This window comes from Amia ocellicauda, chromosome 7, assembly GCF_036373705.1.
Source record: "Amia ocellicauda isolate fAmiCal2 chromosome 7, fAmiCal2.hap1, whole genome shotgun sequence".
NCBI classification, from domain to species: Eukaryota; Metazoa; Chordata; class Actinopteri; order Amiiformes; family Amiidae; genus Amia; species Amia ocellicauda.
Genome location: NC_089856.1, coordinates 31,408,470 through 31,429,489, shown reverse-complemented (window position 1 = coordinate 31,429,489; position 21,020 = coordinate 31,408,470). Strand labels below are relative to the sequence as shown.

The following is a 21,020-nucleotide window of genomic DNA, read 5'->3' as shown; positions in this document are numbered from 1 at the left end:
CACATGCTTAGAAACACAAGATCAAATTTCTTGTAAAACAATGTTCTACAGAATAATCATCATTATTCTGAAAGGTGTCCCAATTACAAAGGGAAAATGTTACAACCGCAACCAAAAAAACAACAAACACATTCAGACTATGTAATGAGTACACGTAGGCTACATTCGGTAGCCTGCTGAAGTGACATGAGGAATGCTCTATATCTAAAACCAAGACCATGACACACCTCAAGCAATAACTGAGAGCACCAGTAAACAATCAATTATAAATAACATTTCAACAAAATAAATAGATCTTTTGATGTGGAACAAATTAAAAATTCTCTATATATATGAAATTTGTGTCAATCTGAAAGGGAATTTCAGCTACTGTCAATAACTCCTCAATGGTTTTGAAATGTGACAATGTAGGCCTATGTCCTTTTGTGTGTGTGCGTGCATGTGTGAAGATATGTATTTATATACAAGCTGTTGAGTTCATCTTATTGTCTAGTGAAACCACGGTCTTCATACTAACCCACTGTTTACAGAAAAGGATACTTTAGGTATTTTGATTTCTGTTTTCAAAGTTCCCCAAGACCTGTATCCTCACATTACCCATCATATATATAAAAAAAAAAAAAATTCTTATAAAGGCCTCTCGTCATATTACAATAAGTGAGCAAAACATTTGAAACACAGGCCTGTACAACTTTGCATTTCAAACCATGTGGGGGCGGTGATATTTTCTCAGTAAGCCTAGGGAAAACCCCTCATTTCTCACAATGGCTGTTTTTTTTTTTTTTTTTTTTGCTGAGTTTAATATAACCTCAAATGTTTTTATAACTTCCTAGAGCTTCTGGGTCAGGTTTTGAGCAAATGCTAAGCTGTTGTTTAACGTTCTCCCCTTGTGTTTGTCTCCTCTGGTTATGTCTCCCTGTATCTAACTTCGTGAAATGAATAAGTGGTTCAGAAGTTGAGCACACAGTTTAAATTCGTATATTCATCAATATTTCTCTAGAGTTTAGGGTGTTAAACCAAGTAAAATCACTTGTATATCATCTTCTATATTAAAATCTGAAGTTCGTCTCAGTCATGCATGTAAGGATATCAGTGCTTAATTTAAAAATAGTTCTAGATAATGCTATTAAATATGATTAAAGACATTTCCCCAAAATTAAAGAGACCTCTGGCTGCTTTGGATTATCTTAAATTACATTAAATTGGTTCGTAGAGAACACTACATTGTGTATCTCGCAATCTCTTCAAAAATTTTGGTACTCCATATCAAATTATACTTGACAATCTGGTATCAAAATGTTACTCTGTGAAATAAAGGAATTACTTTTCAAGTGGTTCCTGTTTGAAAAGCTCACATGCATCTAAAAACAAAACAAAACAGAAAAAAACATTAGATTGGTTCCCTGACCTGTAATAATTATTTCCAATATTGCTCTTACTGAAGATTAAGTCGTGGAACATCAAGAGATTATCAAGCAACTTGCCGATTCAAATTCTTGTCATTATTAAGATGCTTCTACTATCTATCCTTACAAATTAGCACTCCATACTGCTATTACGGCTGGGTTGGATTTAGAAAGCACACATCCAAAAGCAATTCTAAATAGATATTTCATGCAAGATTTATAAGGGTGCTCCTTATACAATATCTCTCTAATGTTTAATAGCTTTAGATATTAAATGATTATCAAAACAGCAGCATTGCTTCATCTTTCTTATAAACCAGCATCACAAGCGGTTTCTTGTAAGTCCTCAAGAAAAGTAATATTGGATGGAAAAGTATCCATTTTTAAATGTTTACACATGGTACCCTATCTTGCTATGGAAAACTGTTGTAGAGTATTATTAGCAACCAATACAGCCGGCAAACTAAATGTAAAATCCACATCATGTGTGTTCCTACTTTACACATTATGCAGATTGGAAAAGCAGAAATACCCAAACAAATATCTTCAATTTAGAAGAAATATTCAAATACCAGATTTAATTGAGGACACAAGTACCCTAATTCAACTGAAGCCTTACCATTGTCTGGCTTAGGCTTCTAAACACACGAAACAACCCACAGAAATTAAAGGTTAGTTTTAAACTGGTTGCTTTTTAAATGTAAAAAAGGTATCACAAAACATTTTAGATTACTGCATTATAACATTAAGTTAAAATATGGTAAAACCCGTAAGTTAAAGAAGAAAGTGATAAGAGCTTTTAGGAATCGGAAAAAGGCTGATCACTGAGAGCACATTCATAGTGAAATTGAGCCCTGGCATGAAGGGGCCCACTTGGCACACTCATACCGAGAATGGCAAAGAGACAGAATGTGTTAACATTTTCACTTCAAAGATAATAGAAACCATTTTCATCTGATAAAAGGTGCCAAGGTATTAGTAAGATTTTATTATTGTTTTCTTAAACCTCTATTACCCCCAAAAAAAGAGAGAAAGAAAAAAAAGATGCCAAATAAAAGAAACTTTTCTCGGAAGGACTTAAAAAGAAATGCTGTGTAGGAACATTTCTGAACAGCATTGAATTTTTCAGAATGCTCTTATTAAATGTGTGCTTTTAATTTCCTATCAATACTCTGTGACACCTGACAAAATAAATATATATTAATCGTCACAAGTTGACACCTGCTAATTTCAGTTAATTATGGTAAATATCATGTTTTATTTATTATTTTGTCACGGTGCTTTATGCAAATCTTCTGCCATCATTGGTCTCTTATGGCTTCTGATGCATTTTGGATAGTTACCATATCATAAAAGTCAGTATTTGTATATTATAGGGTAACACATTCTTATTATTATTATTATTATTATACAATTATTCAAAGAATTTTTAAAATAGTCAAGGTAGTCAGGATCAAAAAGGAAATAAAACGTAAACATTGCTAGGAACTCAAGAGTTATTTTCATAACCGGAATCTACACTTGAGCCTTCTCACCTGCTTGCGGCACACTTGTGGCTTCTGCAACATCAAAATGTACAGGCCCTCACAGAGCAGCTCAGCAGAGTGTGGTGGGGATTGGGATTTTTTTCTAAGAATCCCCTCAAGCTTCAAGTACTGTATACTACTGTAATTAAGTCATACCTCAAGCAGAATCTACCTGATGGCAGAATAACTGATCCAGTAAGGCCCTTCCAGTTAAGCAATACCACAATGGTTTTCAGTAAGTCTACAGTAAGAATGAGAATGCTGGTTTGTTCACCACAATGAGAGTGAATGCACTGTAATACACTGATGAGATTTTTTGTGATAAGAATGAGCTTTGCCTTAAAGGAAAAGTAGTTCAATACAAAAATACATTTAAGAACATCATTTATTTTAGGTCTTCTTTTGCGTCGCTTAATTTTGTCTTAAAACAACTACAACTAGTGTTGTTACTCATGAACAGTCTTGTAATTGGTAAATAAGGATATGATGGCCTTATTTAGATGTGTGGTTCACGTCAATCATGACCTCCTGCTGCACAGGGTCAGAAAGAGTTAACAGCTCCGTGACATCACTGACATCACCATATTTTGGTAAATAAGGGAGAAACAAACTCCCTGACAGAACAGAACAAAGATCAGTATGCCACATAATATTAACTTAAATTAACAATACATAAATGACTTAAAAAAAAGTCAAGCTGTCTCTGGGAATTTGAACTTTTCAAAGGGATTAATGAAATGGGACTCTCTGACTGCCCATGTGTCCTGCTGTGACACTGGGAACCCGTGACACTGATCACCTTAAGCAGTGGCTCGTGTGTCATTTCAGATCTGCTCTTTGACAGTGGTGATGTGTATTTCAGGAAATCTCCTTATCAGGTATTGCAGTGAGATTATTACATTGGCTGAGTTTTGCATATTTATTAGGTGTTAATTATAATGTTTTAAACAAATGCAATCTGTTTTTAGTAACTCCTTCTAGGACCTTGACATAAGATTGTTTTAGTGGTATCCCCTCTAGGTGTGGTATAACTGCCCTTGCAGGTTTGTTTACTCGGCTCTTAATTGCGCCTGGCAGAGAACTCTGAACCTTTTCCTCTTGGTCTGTGTCTGTGCCTGTAAACAGCCATGCTCCTTGCTGATCTAATCTGAAACTAAAGTACAAGCTGCCTGACTTGTCCTTTAACGTATTCCTATGTAATACAAACCCCACCTTTCAGAATAAAGCTTGGTTTATTTTTTCTTCCCCTTATCGTTCCTATTTTGAAGTCGCTCCCTCAACCAGTCAATGTCAACCACAAATATGTTATGTGTTTCAGATCCATCAGGAGTAGACATCCCAAATACATCTTCAACCATATTAACTAATGCAAAAGAAGGATTCACAGAAAGGATACAGCTAAATTAACATATCCAGCTTTCTGCTTTCATCTTACAAAACTATCTATATAACGTTTACTGAAATAGGCCATATATTAAAACATGCTCTATTGGTTTCAAATGGAGTAGGTAAACCCATCATCTCATTTAGTTTTCAACTCAAGTTCACGTTTTGGCTGGGGGGAATGTGATGTGCTAATCAAATCATCTTAATAAATATTTATCCAAGCTCCCTCTGTTTACTGTACGAACGCATAATTGCTGTCAGTGTTACCCTCCAGCTGAAAGGTAATTTGAAATTGATCCCGTACTTCAAGTTGGAATAAGACAACAGGATTATGTTCTTTTATCACAACGCAGTTTACCATGAGTTTATAAGCTGTTTTATGAGGCGCAGAAACAAAATCAAACAAAATAAAAACAGGACTAAAAAGTCTGAAAACGCTAAATAATATATATGACTTATTTATTCACAATGTATTTATTAGAGTGTCAGTGCTCCAATAACATTCCAGATTATATACTAACTGCATTTTGAAGGCTGACCTTTAAGTAAATATATAAAAAAAATACAATTTCATTTTAATGAGATACACACAAACTCAGATGTATGGCTCTTGCAGAAGTGCACTTGAGTCCTAACAGCATTGTTATGGTGAGCACTTCGCAGCTAGCACTTGCACTATATTTATTTGCAATTTCCAATTGACTTTCAATAGCAGTTGAAAATGTGTTGCCACTCAGTGCACAGTGGCAACACCTTGTTCAACTGCGTTTTACATTGCTGTCTGAAAACCGGTTTAATGTGTTCTACACAGGCATACACTATTATCGCATGAAAGGATAACTGTAAAGCAAATAAAGGTAGTGAAATAATTGTCTAACAATGGCTAAATAAAAAAATGGTCCAAACTGCTCCTTTCATTTATACCAGAACATATGGTTAGAATGCCCTCAGAAACACTCCCATTCAATCAGAGCAGACACATTTTCTTGGTATTCGTTTTATTTTTATGCTTCTAAAATGCTTAGAACTACAACTTTTCTTGGAGTCTGCATCCATTATAGTCTACCTGTGATCAAAATGGCTATTTCTTTCTGTCCTCCACATCAACTTCCAGCTGAGATCTTCACATTGCTGACATTCCCTTTCACTTAATTTCTCTACTCTGCAACTGATTTCCCATCATCAAAAAAAATATGTTTACGGCTACAAAGGACTGAATGGGTACTGTTAAATGGAACGAGGCACCCTCCTGTACTCCTGCCTTGAACTTCTCAATACCGAACAACAGGGGCGAGTGTTTGTGCACGTGCCCCAGCTGGATTAAGACGCTGGCGTTTATCTGGCTGATGTGAGGAATAAAGTGTTTAATTGAAGAGAGCCTGAACATAGGCAGAGCTGTCAATGTTTTATTGCTCACACCGCGACTTCATTTTGTAATTCATGCTTGTAAACCTCAGGGATGGGAAAGAACATTTGCTAACAGCCTGAAGCACAGTGAAAAATTAAATACTCACATGGAAATACCAGCCATTTCTGTTCTTAAAAAATATCACATCATTTCAGAAAGAAAGGGGTTTCTTTTTTCCTAATTTATTTATTTTACTAATGCTCAGCTGATTCTTAAGCATGCTTATTAGATTGAAACAAACAAGAAAGCGATGTGAAAGATTCCTGGCTGTTCCCACAATCATTATGAGAATATCTGAAGACAATATGCTGTTTGATTGGAAAGACTGTACACACAGAAAACACACACTGAACTCACCTTTTGAAAAAGTGTGGGCAACAGTGTATGGGCACCAATTACATTTCCGTGTTTTGAATCCATTTCTTAATGAAAAGCCATACATACATGCAAAAATATTTGCCCAATGATAATCTCTCTATATGGCAAGATGTGGCTCAACAAATCTCTCATACACAGTACAAAAGTAAATACAAATGTATGTTACAGGTTCTAATTAACCAAATTGAGGAGACACTTAAAATGATGACATCAATTAGAGCAGAAGTGTTAATAATACAAAGTGCACACACCTTTATACATTTTTAACGCTCAATTCCTACCACATACCTAATTAGTTGGCTGATACCACAAAGCATTTTACACCCACACACTATTTTGGAAACTGCAGCCTAGTGTTCTTCCTATATCTAATTAAAAAAAAAATAAGAATACGTCATTCAGTTAAGTATTTTACACATTTTACCCTCAATTAAGTCAGCATATTAATAGGGAACATAGAGTTAATACAGATTAGCAAATTCAAAAGTAAAATCTACTAAGAAAAACAGGCAAAGAAAAACAACTGCACCTTGAATTGACATTAGTTTTTGTTTATTTTTTCATTGAAATCACACACACACACATTTCAAATGAATGATGAATATAGTGACATGGTTGTTTGAGTATGCTGAGCAATTCAAAGACCAAAGCAGCCGTTTTCCTGCTTTAGCCTTCCCTGCTGAGTTTAGACATTTTCATAGTGCCTCTACTGCTTCCAAGAAAGGGAGTATAACTGCATTCAAACATGGCACGCAGTGCTCTGGAGCAAAGAAAGTTAACTCTATGCTGCAGAATGAGAAATGAGACAAGTCTAGTAGTCTGGTGGATTATAAAAGGTTTCTCACTCTGAGGCCTGTTGGCACATTCAAAGGACTTCTGTGGTGCTTCACGTTACATGTTGAAGACACGTAATCAGCCTAATCAGATGACAAACAAATCCTCAGGTCAAGCTGTTAAAGTAATCTCCGCTTGATTGTGAAAGGCAATATGTTTTGTGGCGCCCAACATGCACCCGAGTGTGATCTCTCAGCTTGACGTGCTGTGCATTACTCAGCAAGTTAAATCTAGGAATGTCCGAACAAGACTTCTCTGCTTTCGTCTTGCCTTCCTGAAAACACTCGGCTGAACTTCCATCATGGTGTCAACAGCAAGAATGAGACGCATTAAATTTACCCATTAAGGGGTGACTGAAGTGTACTTTCTGACTATTAGTTATTGATTTGATGTTATTTAATGAATGAAAAATGGCTTGTTTATGTGCCATGAATAAGGCATGTCAAATGTCATCTTTATGTCATTTCAACTTTTTGGTGTCGACCCCTTTATGGATACAGCCCATTGCCTTGATCTGCTTGAAATCCCTATTCGTATTATCAAAGAGGTCATCAGGAAAAATAATTGACAGATTTTGGGGTTTTGCTGCACTCTTTGATTGCCTCCTATGAAAATCAGGGTACGATCAGGACAGAAAACAGTGTTTTGAATCCTTAGTGACACCCATGCGTTTGGTTTTCTTAGTGTCCTTAAAGCCCTCTGGGTCCCTGTGACAAGCCAGTGGGTTTTTCACTATCAAATCAGCTTTAAGCAGAGCTCTGTTGGTCATGATTCAAACAGCTTAGCGCTTTTCCTAGCATAACCTCTCCTAACTTCTTAACAAGTTAAAACTGCTTCATCTGTATTGGGAAAACAGCAGTTTTTTTTTGTGTGTGCGTCTCTTTAAAGGAGGAAAAATCGTTAATATTTCATTACAAAATACTGTATTTTCCCTTTTTCCCCAAGTACAGATCAAAAAGACATCCCTTTAAAAGCTTTTTGGCTTTAATTTATATTTAATTTTTAAAATATCTCAAAGGTGCAAGAGGAAAGAATTAGAATGTTAATTGCTTCAAAGGTCAGGGGCAATTTCAAGGCGAGATTTCTTATGCACTGCCCTAGAAACCTTATCCTGACCTTTGCTTGCTGGTGCACCCAGCATTGCTAAGTCCTCACTTACATTCTAAAATCCTGCTGCAGATTAGCAAGACTTAAAGTGAATTACACTGAAGTAAAGGCAGAGAACCTGACTTCCACTATAAAAAAGTGATAATCCCTGAAAGCCTTTTGTTCTGTTTAAAGGGGAATGAGTGCTCTTACTGAACAGTATTGAAATGATACTACTTATTCTTGGTAGTATAAACATGAGCCAAAGTTAAATTAATTCCTCTCACATGTTCAAAACACAAATGGAATTAATACGTACTAATCTATTATTTAGGAACCTAACTTTTAGACAATGTAATAAGCCTTTGTAGGACCTGGCCCATGGACCAGCTTTCACACTCTACTCTCCCATCTCGCCAATCAATAGGCTATAAAAAATAGTGTCAGCACAGCATACAATGGAATTATCCTGAAGCATGGTTTAGCTTTGCAAACACAAATGAGGGCTGAATGTTTACATTAGCCTGAGAATGACTTTGCATTCAATACATAGATTTGTGGCAAGTGCTGCCCTACTACAAAACTTAACAGGAAGAGTCAATAGGGTCAGTCCAGTAAGGGGTTCTGCAAGGAGGAATGCAAGCGTCCACATCACTCCTTGGTCAAAATATATCCTGGCACACATCTCTTACCCACCATTACAGGCAAGAAAATAGCATATATATATATATATATATATATATATATATATATATATATATATATATATATATATATACACACACATACAGTACTGTGCAAAAGTTTTAGGCAGGTGTGAAAAAATGCTGTAAAGTAAGAATGCTTTCAAAAACAGACATGTTAATAGATTATATTTGTCAATTAACTAAATGCAAAGTAAGTGAACAGAAGAAAAATCTAAATCAAATCCATATTTGGTGTGACCACCCTTTGCCTTCAAAACGGCATAAATTCTTCTAGGTACACTTGCACAAAGTTCTTGAAGGAACTCGACAGGTAGGTCGGCCCAAACATCTTGGAGAACTAACCACAGTTCTTCAGTGGATTTAGGCAGCCTCAGTTGCTTCTCTCTCTTCATGTAATCCCAGACAGACTCAATGATGTTGAGATCAGGCCTCTGTTGTGGCCTTCTATACACTGAAGATAGCTCTTAATGACTTCCGCTGTATGTTTGGGGTCATTGTCATGCTGCAGAAAACATTTGGGGCCAATCAGATGCCTCCCTGATGGTATTGCATGATGGATAAGTATCTGGCTGTACTTCTCAGCATTGAGGAGACCATTCATTCTGACCAAATCCCCAACTCCATTTGCAGAAATGCAGCCCCAAACTTGCAAGGAACCTCCACCATGCTTCACTGTTGCCTGCAGACACTCATTCGTGTACCGCTCTCAAGCCCATCAGTGAACAAACTGCTTCTGCTACCGCCAAATATTTCAAATTTTGACTCATCAGTCCAGAGCACCTGCTGCCATTTTCCTGCACCCGCTTCTGTGTTTTCGTGCATAAATCTTGGCCTTGTTGCCACATCGGAGGTATGGCTTTTTGGCCGCAAGTCTCTCATGAAGGTCACTTCTGACCAGACTTATACGGACAGTAGATGGGTGTACCAGGGTCCCACTGTTTTCTGCCAATTCTGAGCTGATGGCACTGCTGGACATCTTCCGATTGCGAAGGGAAGTAAGCATGATGTGTCTTTCATCTGCTGCAGTAAGTTTCCTTGGCCGACCACTGCATCTACGGTCCTCAACGTTCCCCGTTTCTTTGTGCTTCTTCAAAAGAGCTTGGCCAGCACATCTGGAAACCCCTGTCTGCCTTGAAGTGTCTGCCTGGGAGAGACCTTGCTGATGCAGTATAACTAGCTTATGTCTTGTTGCTGTGCTCAGTCTTGCCATGGTGTATGACTTTTGACAGTAAACTGTCTTCAGCAACCTCACCTTGTTAGCTGAGTTTGGTTGTTCCTCACCCAGTTTTATTCCTCCTACACAGCTGGTTCTGTTTCAGTGAATGATTGTGTTTCAACCTATATATTGAATTGATGATCATTAGCACCCGTTTGGTATAACTGTTTAATCATACACCTGACTATATGCCTAAAAAATCCCTGACTTCGTGCAATTGTACCTAGAAGAATTGATGCTGTTTTGAAGGCAAAGGGTGGTCACACCAAATATGGATTTGATTTTGATTATTCTTCTGTTCACTCACTTTGCATTTAGTTAATTGATAAATATAATCTATATATAATATAAATACAATCTATTAACGTCTATTTTTGAAAGCTAACTTTACAGCATTTTTTCACAACTGCCTAAAACTTTTGAACAGTTATATATATATATATATATTTTTTTTTCCAATACAGTTACGGATACAGTCTAATATAGGGAACTGTATTGACAGTAATGACATCTGACTATAAAAATATGTAAATAGTTTGGTATTTAGTCAAAATGTATCCAAAGTACTCATGTCAAAGTATTGATAGTCTACATACATTTATGGAAATGCATTGCTCGTAAAATGCAACTTTAACAATTTTACTTTTTTAATGAATATATTCCATTGTTCAAAATTCCAAACATGGTTTAAAACTCTTAATTAATGGTGGAGCTGGTCAGCATGGAAACCCCCAGCATTTAAACAGTTCAAACAAATTATTGCCTAATATTAAAAAATATTTAAATAATTCACTACACAGACTCAGTCTCCAAATGCACAATCTTCCATCAGGGCAGAAATAATGACAGTACAAGAGTATACCTCTCCTCATTAGCACACCTCAACCCGCTCAGACTAAGATTTTATGCTTTGCTTACGTACTTCATCCTGAGGTTTAACAGTTTAAGGGCTTTAATTAAATCTACAAACATATAGACACTACCATTGGTTTCTTAACTTCAGAGATTTAAAGTTCATTCCATTTGAAAGCCAGAAAAAAACTAAACAATTCAGATATGGGGTTGGAAAATGTGACCATGAATCCTGAATGATTTTTCACCTTGAAATGTGTTGCATAGACTGTGTGCTCCCTTTGCTACAGTCAATAAGCTAGCGTGGAACATCTGACTCAATAGAAAGGAGAGTAGAAGAGATTTCAAATGTTCCTCTGAAATGCTCAGCAGCACTTTTTTATTCTAAGGATAGATGCATTTAGGCAGTTACAAAACACAATATTGAGCCAAAGTGACATAGGATTGAATCACACATGTGGAAATGGATACGTACATATTAATATTCAAATGAGGAAGAGGGTCTGCAATTTTTTTTTTTTTTATTATTATTATTATTATTTTTTTTACAGAGTTTGGCCTTTAACATTTTGAGGCTTATTGGGAACACTAAATTCCCAATCCATTAAATATAAACCCCACGGTTTCCTTTTCTAGTGTAATTCTACACTAAAACACTACAACACAACACAACAATTACAAAATATAAGTAAACAAATATATGCAAATATTATGGAGCAACCATACAAACATGTAGCAACAACCTGACTAACTACCTGAAATGCTAACTGAAATTCAAAAAAATATTCAAATACAAACAAACCCAATGACTATGTATGTTTTTTTTCTGAAGGGTGACAATGTACAGAGAGGGAAATATAATTATATATACACTCACCTAAAGGATTATTAGGAACACCATACTAATACTGTGTTTGACCCCCCTTTCGTCTTCAGAACTGCCTTAATTCTACGTGGCATTGATTCAACAAGGTGCTGAAAGCATTCTTTAGAAATGTTGGCCCATATTGATAGGATAGCATCTTGCAGTTGATGGAGATTTGTGGGATGCACATCCAGGGCACGAAGCTCCCGTTCCACCACATCCCAAAGATGCTCTATTGGGTTGAGATCTGGTGACTGTGGGGGCCAGTTTAGTACAGTGAACTCATTGTCATGTTCAAGAAACCAATTTGAAATGATTCGACCTTTGTGACATGGTGCATTATCCTGCTGGAAGTAGCCATCAGAGGATGGGTACATGGTGGTCATAAAGGGATGGACATGGTCAGAAACAATGCTCAGGTAGGCCGTGGCATTTAAACGATGCCCAATTGGCACTAAGGGGCCTAAAGTGTGCCAAGAAAACATCCCCCACACCATTACACCACCACCACCAGCCTGCACAGTGGTAACAAGGCATGATGGATCCATGTTCTCATTCTGTTTACGCCAAATTCTGACTCTACCATCTGAATGTCTCAACAGAAATCGAGACTCATCAGACCAGGCAACATTTTTCCAGTCTTCAACTGTCCAATTTTGGTGAGCTTGTGCAAATTGTAGCCTCTTTTTCCTATTTGTAGTGGAGATGAGTGGTACCCGGTGGGGTCTTCTGCTGTTGTAGCCCATCCGCCTCAAGGTTGTACGTGTTGTGGCTTCACAAATGCTTTGCTGCATACCTCGGTTGTAACAAGTGGTTATTTCAGTCAAAGTTGCTCTTCTATCAGCTTGAATCAGTCGGCCCATTCTCCTCTGACCTCTAGCATCAACAAGGCATTTTCGCCCACAGGACTGCCGCATACTGGATGTTTTTCCCTTTTCACACCATTCTTTGTAAACCCTAGAAATGGTTGTGCGTGAAAATCCCAGTAACTGAGCAGATTGTGAAATACTCAGACCGGCCCGTCTGACACCAACAACCATGCCACGCTCAAAATTGCTTAAATCACCTTTCTTTCCCATTCAGACATTCAGTTTGGAGTTCAGGAGATTGTCTTGACCAGGACCACACCCCTAAATGCATTGAAGCAACTGCCATGTGATTGGTTGGTTAGATAATTGCATTAATGAGAAATTGAACAGGTGTTCCTAATAATCCTTTAGGTGAGTGTAACTACTGCAATACTAAAAACATCAGATCAGATCAGATCAGATCAATAAATAAAAACCTCCCAGATTTCCTGATGTTTGCCTGATCTGACCTTTCCAATAAGCTGAAATATACAAAACACTGTTTGTTATGTCAAATGACAAATATATATATATATATATATATAAAGAAAATATATATTTTTTTCTGTTATTGATTTAATGTGATGTAATTTCTCAGAGGCATTAAAAAATTAGATAAATTGAAGTAATGTTGATTTCATATGGTTTTCAATAATTTTATATCAAATGTAGACATTTTTGCTTTAAGTTTTGAATGTACATTTCTAAGCCTAGAAATTCATTGAGCTACAAAACACATTTACACAAAGTAGTATTTAAGCTTGGCTTAAGCACAAACCATTGAACCAAACAGATGTTTGAAACATGACTGAAACATTTATCCAGTGATGTAATACACTGTAGAATTTCAAAACCACACAAAAAGCTGATGTTTCGCTAAGTCGAGCAAGAGACTCTAATACAGCTGAGAAGTTCATGCTAACTTCCCCTACTGCATCGATATCCAAGCAAAAGCAAGGATCATGTGCAGTTATACAGCACTGCAGCCACAGCCGCTAATGTGAATGTTACTTTGAATGTTATATCTGTGCTCTTTTGTTAACTTCACCCATGCAGATCTGATGTGAAGTGTTGTTTATTACTGATCATGGAGTTGAGTTTGTGATTGATTTTACACGCTGAGTTTTAGAATACATTTGTTTGGGCTGCACAACCTCCTCAAGTTTGGTCAAACAACAGAATGGCCATGATGAAAATTGAGGATCAGCAATGACTTTGCCAAGGTCAGACAATCAATTTCTCTGGATTCTTTCCTTGGAGTTGGATGTAGAATCATCGGGTCAAAGAGGTCTACTGTTTATGATTTACAAAATACACAAGATGTCCTACCTGCACTATAATGAAAGTGCATTGATCGTAGCTTCCTGATTAAACTTTCAATATTTCTATAAGGAAGTAATCAATGTCCAGAGCAATCCTCCCTTTAGCCAAATTCTTCTTGTCACACTTAATCACACTTAAGACACATACTGTAAAAAAAGTGTGCACAAATCACATACATTAAAATTCTTTGTGAATCTTTGAAGAATTCAAAACAATATTTTTATTTGGAATCAAGAAAAATGATAATGGACTTACATAATAATCATATTCCATGGCTCACCTTTGTCTTTTACTGAGAATGCCATTAAGTATCATTGAAAACACTCCAACCTTTATGATAGAATAATAAAACAAACTCTGTTTTGAGATTAGTTTTGTCTAAAAGCCATTAATAGTGCAGATACACAAGCTAACCAATCCTATGATCCATGGGTGAATATTGGGCCACAGGAGCATTCAAGAATTCCATAAAACACAAATAAAGGCTTCCAGTATACTTGATTTTTAATTGACTGAACACTGAAGGTGTGAAATAGGGACTCTCAATGCTCTGTTCTAACTCTGTATAAACTAAAAGCAATTAGAGTGTATTTCACACCTTTGGTAATCAGTCAATTAAATCAGTTATACTTGTTGAAGTCCACAAAAGAGCAGCTGTGCCTTTGTGGGGTTTGAATCCTGGTATGTTCTGTTGTATTGCAGAATAATGCAAGTCATGAACATCTCGGGCAAGCAGCTGGATTCAAAAAGGTCAGCCAAAGTTATTCACTGCACTGTTCACTGTTCACTGTTTCTGTATCAACTCTACTTTGAAAAACAAACCAAACAATTAGTTTGCATTTGTAACACACCACACGTTTAAACCTTGCTGAAAAATAAAACGATCGCATTTATACATTTATTTAGATAGATAACATACCCAGTCAATACACTGAGAAAGGTCTTATCACACACCCTGGGGCACATTACTGTATTGTATCAGTATTGGACTGGCTCAGAATTACTCAAAGCAAGCCCCCTTGATTCCCCCCATGTCAATAAACTATTTGCCCTGATCCATCACTGGGCATAACTCAAAGAGGATGAAACAAACAAATCTGAATATGACCTTAGCACTAAACATCATACGGCTCTGGTTGTTCATTTGCCCATCCAGTATATTTCCTTTGCTCTTCAAGTCTGAGCAGGTGTACATTAATTTTTCAAACACTGAGTAAAGCTTTCAGAATCCATTCCCCTACCTGTAACACTTACCAAGCATTTTTAAACATCTTTATTGTAGCTACGTTGTATTATTTAATTATTTAACAAGCACATGCATTACCATTCTTTTATATATATATAACATTATGATTTTATGAAAGATAAATAATTACTGAGATTATAACCCAATGAATAATGCTTCATGAAGTTTGCAACTCATTCAAGAGTTTTATTACATTGAATAAATGTGAAGACAATGATTGTTTAAAGACACAGTGATGCACAGCTAACATACTGCAGTTATGCAAGTTTGTCTAAGTAAATGAGTGAAGAGTACAAGAAAACTGAAAAATGCAGTCCTCCAACTTACACATCTTACAATGAATCCTGGCCACATGCAATTACTAACACATAAGAAGCTTTGTGTTTCTCTGATTCTAAGAATTTGTAACTCTTCAGCTATGAGCTATGAAAGGTTGCATTTTATTTTTTTAAATCCTACAGAATATTAAAAAGAAGTTTGTGGCTGTATCAAAACAGAACTACTCCTCAGCTTCTCTGAAAACAAACCTCAAACCTGACCTCAGATTTGCAGCAGTATAAAATGTATAGCTCGCCTTAACACAAGACCTTTTCTACATACGTGATTCAGGTCCAGAAAGAGAAAACAAAAATGCTACTACAGTTTATAACTAGGCCTAATTACTTGGTAGGGTTAGGACAGATACAACTATTGGATTCAGTTTTAAGATTTAAAAGGAAAGTTTTGATTTTTAGATTAAGACAGTAGACTGTGTAGGTTTCATACAGTCTGCCTTTGCTGTTAGGGTTAATATATTTACTTTACCAGTAGCCCTAACAGCAGCCAAATTAAGCTATGTGGCACCCACAATGTAATCAATTTATACATTATGGAAATTAAAGTTGACCGAGAAATATAACCCTATCCCGAGACTAGACAAAAGTCTAACCTTAGCCTAAACCCTAATTAACATACAGAACTTAAGGGAAAGCAAGTTCATTTTCCATTTCAAACACTATGTATGAAACTAATGAATTACTATGAGTTTAGATTTAGATTATGTTTCAAAATTATTGTTCTCCTGCGTTTCCCCAACAGTATTTCAGAGATTAATCTGTAATTCCTGGAGATTCCAGCACAATCCAAGAGCCCTGGCAAATTTAGTATGTATGACTCACCAAAAAGTGCATAAAGAATAAACATGGTTGTGGCTGAAGTTAGAATCTTAATGGATCTGCACCCTAACCACAATGGGGTTGGGTTTTAGTTTCTGTCTAACAACAACAGGCTAAACTCTTTGCACATCAGTGTTCACACACATATGTTTCACAGCATCTGTTGGACTGCTGCACTGTGGACTGTAATACATCCAGAAATGACAGCTTTATTACAGGTATACCCATAATAGTGCCCCTTGTGAAATTTTGTTTAAATAAACCCGTGTTTTACCATCTTCTGAATGTTGTTTTTCTTTCTTTTGCTGTACCTCTTTTAGGACACGTTTTAGCAGGATTTGAAAATAGAATCCTGTCTGAGACATTGATGCCTTGCGTGTAAAACACAGTTGCAGAGAAATTAGGAAACAGTTAGTCTAGTGTTGTGGTCAGTGGAAAAAGAAAGGAAAAACTCTCAAATCTCCTAATGCTATTAGGGAGGTCCAAGTAGAAGGCCACAAACAGGATAGTCTGTCATTCATATCTAAACCTGGCTAGACACTTTAATTAGTGCTAGAATGTGTCTTTTTCTAATTCTACCCTAGCAGGATCTACAGACAACCGCTATCCAGCATAAACACGTAAGACCAAAGTGGCACAGAAACAGAAATGAAGAATTGTATTGGAAAATGTGAAATGGATGCATATGGAATCATTTGCACTTGTAAACAATTGCATAACAGAATATTATATATTTTAGATAATGCAATGATAATATTACAAAAGAAGAAACATCATATCTAAATTCTGTGAGTGGGCAAGTATAAATATGCCCCTGAGATAAATATCGAAGTAACTATTACCTTCGAATGTTCCCTGAAGGGGAATGCTATCACTAACATTTAAAATGTAAATGAATGTATAATGCTAGAATCGTAATGGTCCTGCATTGCATTAGACACATCTGCATATGAGAATGCTCAGTGGAGATGATGCCTGCAACGAAAACCAAAAACAATAAACAGTGTTTAAAACAGTTCAAAAGTCGCAGATTACATCTAATGGGAAGATGTTTTCAATTCAGATGATCAGTTCTGCTGGGCTGGCACAGGCTGCTATGTAACGGGTAATGCCCTACACTTCAGCAGGTCACTGAAGGTTACGTCTACAGACAAGGTTAACAGAAGTCTGAAATGAACAACCAGAGACACACCATCTGCTTATCTGGAAAATGTTCTCATCCTTCTGGCATCCAAGAAACACAACCTTGGGGCCATGCTACTGAGACCCACTGGGCAATTTAAAGAGATGAGCTACACTAGACCCCAGTCTGTCTGTGCATAAATTCCCTCTTGAAGTCAGCAGAAACAAATGTTTTTAAGGAGGCATAGGGCAGGGCGTGGGTAAAGGATCCAGGCTGGCTGTGCATTCTGGCCTACACGATGTAAAATGTTTGATGTTATTTGGTCTCTACTATTACATTTATACTATATTACACTATATTTAAAAATGTAGTTAGCTTAAACCCAATGTTATTTATAAGACAGTCAGGACAATGTGATGTAGTATAAGTCACATTAGGTAATTAAGTTCAATTGTTAATATCAATAATGCCCCCAAGACATAATAGGTGTATATTGGGCTTTAAGGCATTCAAGACGGAGAACAGGAGACACTCCTTCACACAGAGATTTGTTACAATCTGGAATAAACTCCACAGCGATGTGGTTGAAGTATGGGAATATTCAAAAATAGACTAGATGTGATCCTCGGATCACTAAGTTATTAATGGACACCAAACGAGTACAATGGGTCGAATGGTCTCCTCTCGTTTGTAAACTTATGTTCTTATGTTCTATAGGGACAGCAAGAACAACTGCTACATTTCCAATTTAGAGAATCAAATAATCTTTTAAAATCGTGTATGGCAATATGGTCCAGATTTCACCTTTTCCTTAAATATTGTCTATCACTTGACAAACTGTTGTATGTGTTATGAAACATTTGTCTAAATATTCCATAATCCATAATCAAAAGACTCCTAGACTCTGATGGTGGTGGGTTCACTACATAGTGCATAATTAATCAAAAGTAGATTTTAATCTGGGAGGTAATGCTTTGTAGGAGCCCATGTTACTTCAGGAGAAGGCTGAGGATGAAAGTGAAGGGTACGTTTAAACATGAAGAGTTCCCCAGTCTAACTAAACTAAACTGAACTAAAATCGATCTCCCATTGCTGCAATACTTCCTATTTCTGATGCAGTGACCTCAGTTGTCTAATCATTATTCTACAGTGCCCAAAAACTACATTCAATAAGGGAAATAGCTAAGAAGGAATCCACATTTTTCTGCAACCCAGGCAATGCAAAGCAAACGATGACTCTTCATGTTCTTTTCTTTAGGTCCTCTTTGACACTTTATGAATTAGTATGTGTTCAGAGTAGCAGATATCTAATTCCCGGTTCACAGTGTAGAGGATGTCAGTATAATATCTCCAATATGTTATGATACATATCTTGATTATGCTATACAGGAACCAAGATTCATATGTTTGTTAACTGAAGTTCAAGTTCGAAGTAATCTTCCCCTTTCTAAATGTCAGAAACTCCCAGTTTGACTCGTCACATCTAGGAGACAGAAATCTCTTCAATGTATTTAAGGACGACTGAAATTCGCAAACCTGCTGCGGCCTTGGCTTGTAGGGTGAGCTGCTCTCCAGGTCCGCAAGGATGCTGGTCAGGGAATCAATCTCAGCATCTAGACTTGAGCGGCGCTCTTCCAATGTCTTCTCTGGGCCCTTCAACTGAGGAAAAGGCAGAAACAAAATGACTTTTAGAAGATGTACAAACCTGCTCTCTGCAAAACTGCTGACCCAGATCTTGAGAATAAACACAAACCATTCCATGTAAACCTTAACAAAGTATATTAAAAAATATAAATGATAAGTGAGGTGGCGTTAAGCATAGGAGAGTTGTGGCCAAAAGCTTGCAAACTACTTCAGATTTGATCAGAGAAATGCATGACATCGTTTACTTGGTTGGTGACTTTAAAAATGACTTTGGCACTTCCTAACTGCCTTCCTTTGCAGTGACAAATAGAGGCATGACTTTGAAGGGTGAACGGTTGTCTCCCACTTATGCATTATTAAAATATATTTGAATGTGTGGGTGACTGAGATGGGAAAAGGCAAAATAAATAGGACTCAAATATTTTCTGGGTTTTAGCTTGCTTTTCCAACATTATGCTGTTGATGTGCCAGCATTCTGCTTCACAGCTTGACTCTTCTCACTCTTGCCCAGTCCTGAGACGACAGCAGTACCTTGAAAGTACAACAAATTAAGAGTTCTCTCTCCTTGGAAAAAAAAAAAAACTCTAGCTGCTGCTTCTTTGCGTGCTACCTTTACTTCACCTTTAATTGCGTTTCCATATCATTTCACTTTTCATCCTCAAGCTGCTCCAATTTATCCTTCTGTTCTTGTCCTGTCCCATGATCATTTACTGCTTCTCTCGATCTTTCCCTCTAAACATCTTTCTTGTGCTCTCTTGCATTCTTTCCAATAGCAGCACATCAGTTCAATGATTGTTCCATTTCAGTAGGATTTTAAGAAAAAAAAAACATTTACATAATACAATCTTGGTAAATAAACTGTTTTGCAGAAAACAAATATATAATGATTTCTCTTCAAAACACCACTTGAGTTTGAAATTTCAATGACAGAAAATACAGTCACAATGTTACATTTACATATTACATACATGGACAATGAACAGCTTTGTTTGTTTTTGTAAATCAATAGAAATAAAGATTAAACTTAAAGATTTTTTTTTTATATGTAACTGACCCACTTTAATCCCGTTATTATATAAAAAAAAACTAAACAGAAAACATTTATACTGTGTTTTGGTGTATTATATATGTTTTACCATTAATGTAATACTATTTGGATTACCTGTTGTAGTATTAACTGAAACCAATTTCAGCTGAATAATGTATTGGTCATGTGAGTCGAAACACGTCATCACTCTTAGGCCACTGACTGCAGTACAAAGGGCATACACTTAGCACAAATCGTTTTTGTTTCTTTGAACTGTATAATTTAAGAGTATTCATGTGCAACTATATTACCAGTTATATAATACACCAGAATGACAGTTTATTGAATGAAAACGTACACTGCAAGTAATTCATGTTCCATCGATCAGGCTTGCTTGCTCACATTTTTATTGTGTTTGAAGAGCTATATATTATTATTCATTACCATTAGTGACTACAACAACATATATTGCTGCATATACAGCTAAATGTGACTTGGGGCAGGATTAAATCAAAAATATTGGCGCTGCGAGACGCTCGCAGGAGCATTAGCGCATGTCTGCAAATGGAAATCGCACTGCTGAACTATCGCGATATTAAATCTGACCCGATCTGCGCCGCAAAACCATCTTCTCGCACAACAAGACAGAATAAAACACAGCTTTCACAGCCGCTACTACAACACTACACCCCTGTACTCAGTCACGCTTTCATGTTTAGTTAGATGCTACTCTCTTCTAATTTTTTATGTAACCCCCATGTTGTACAGTGTGTAGTTTGTTATTTGCGGCTGCTTAAAGTTGTAGTTAATCCCGCCCAACAATACAGTGGTTACATTTTAGCTGCATTAAATCAAGAAAATATCTGTGAGAAAACCCCCTGACAATGCTCTCGCAGCTCCTCTAGTTTTACACACTGCGGATTGTCTAAAGCCTCTCTTGAAAGCCCGTCCGGCACAGGTCTGCGCAGGCGCAACTACAATACAGCTGTAC

The 21,020-nt window shown here is 36.7% G+C and overlaps 1 protein-coding gene across 5 annotated transcripts in view; it reads right to left on the bottom strand.

Moving 5' to 3' along the window:
* lpp (LIM domain containing preferred translocation partner in lipoma) overlaps window positions 1–21,020 on the bottom strand; it is a 184,082-nt gene that overhangs the window by 63,932 nt on the left and 99,130 nt on the right. For all 5 annotated transcript variants that reach the window (XM_066709184.1, XM_066709182.1, XM_066709183.1 and 2 more), the window contains one exon: window positions 18,895–19,017. In XM_066709184.1, coding sequence (XP_066565281.1) covers window positions 18,895–19,017 — 123 coding nt within the window. The remainder of the gene's footprint in view (window positions 1–18,894; window positions 19,018–21,020) is intronic.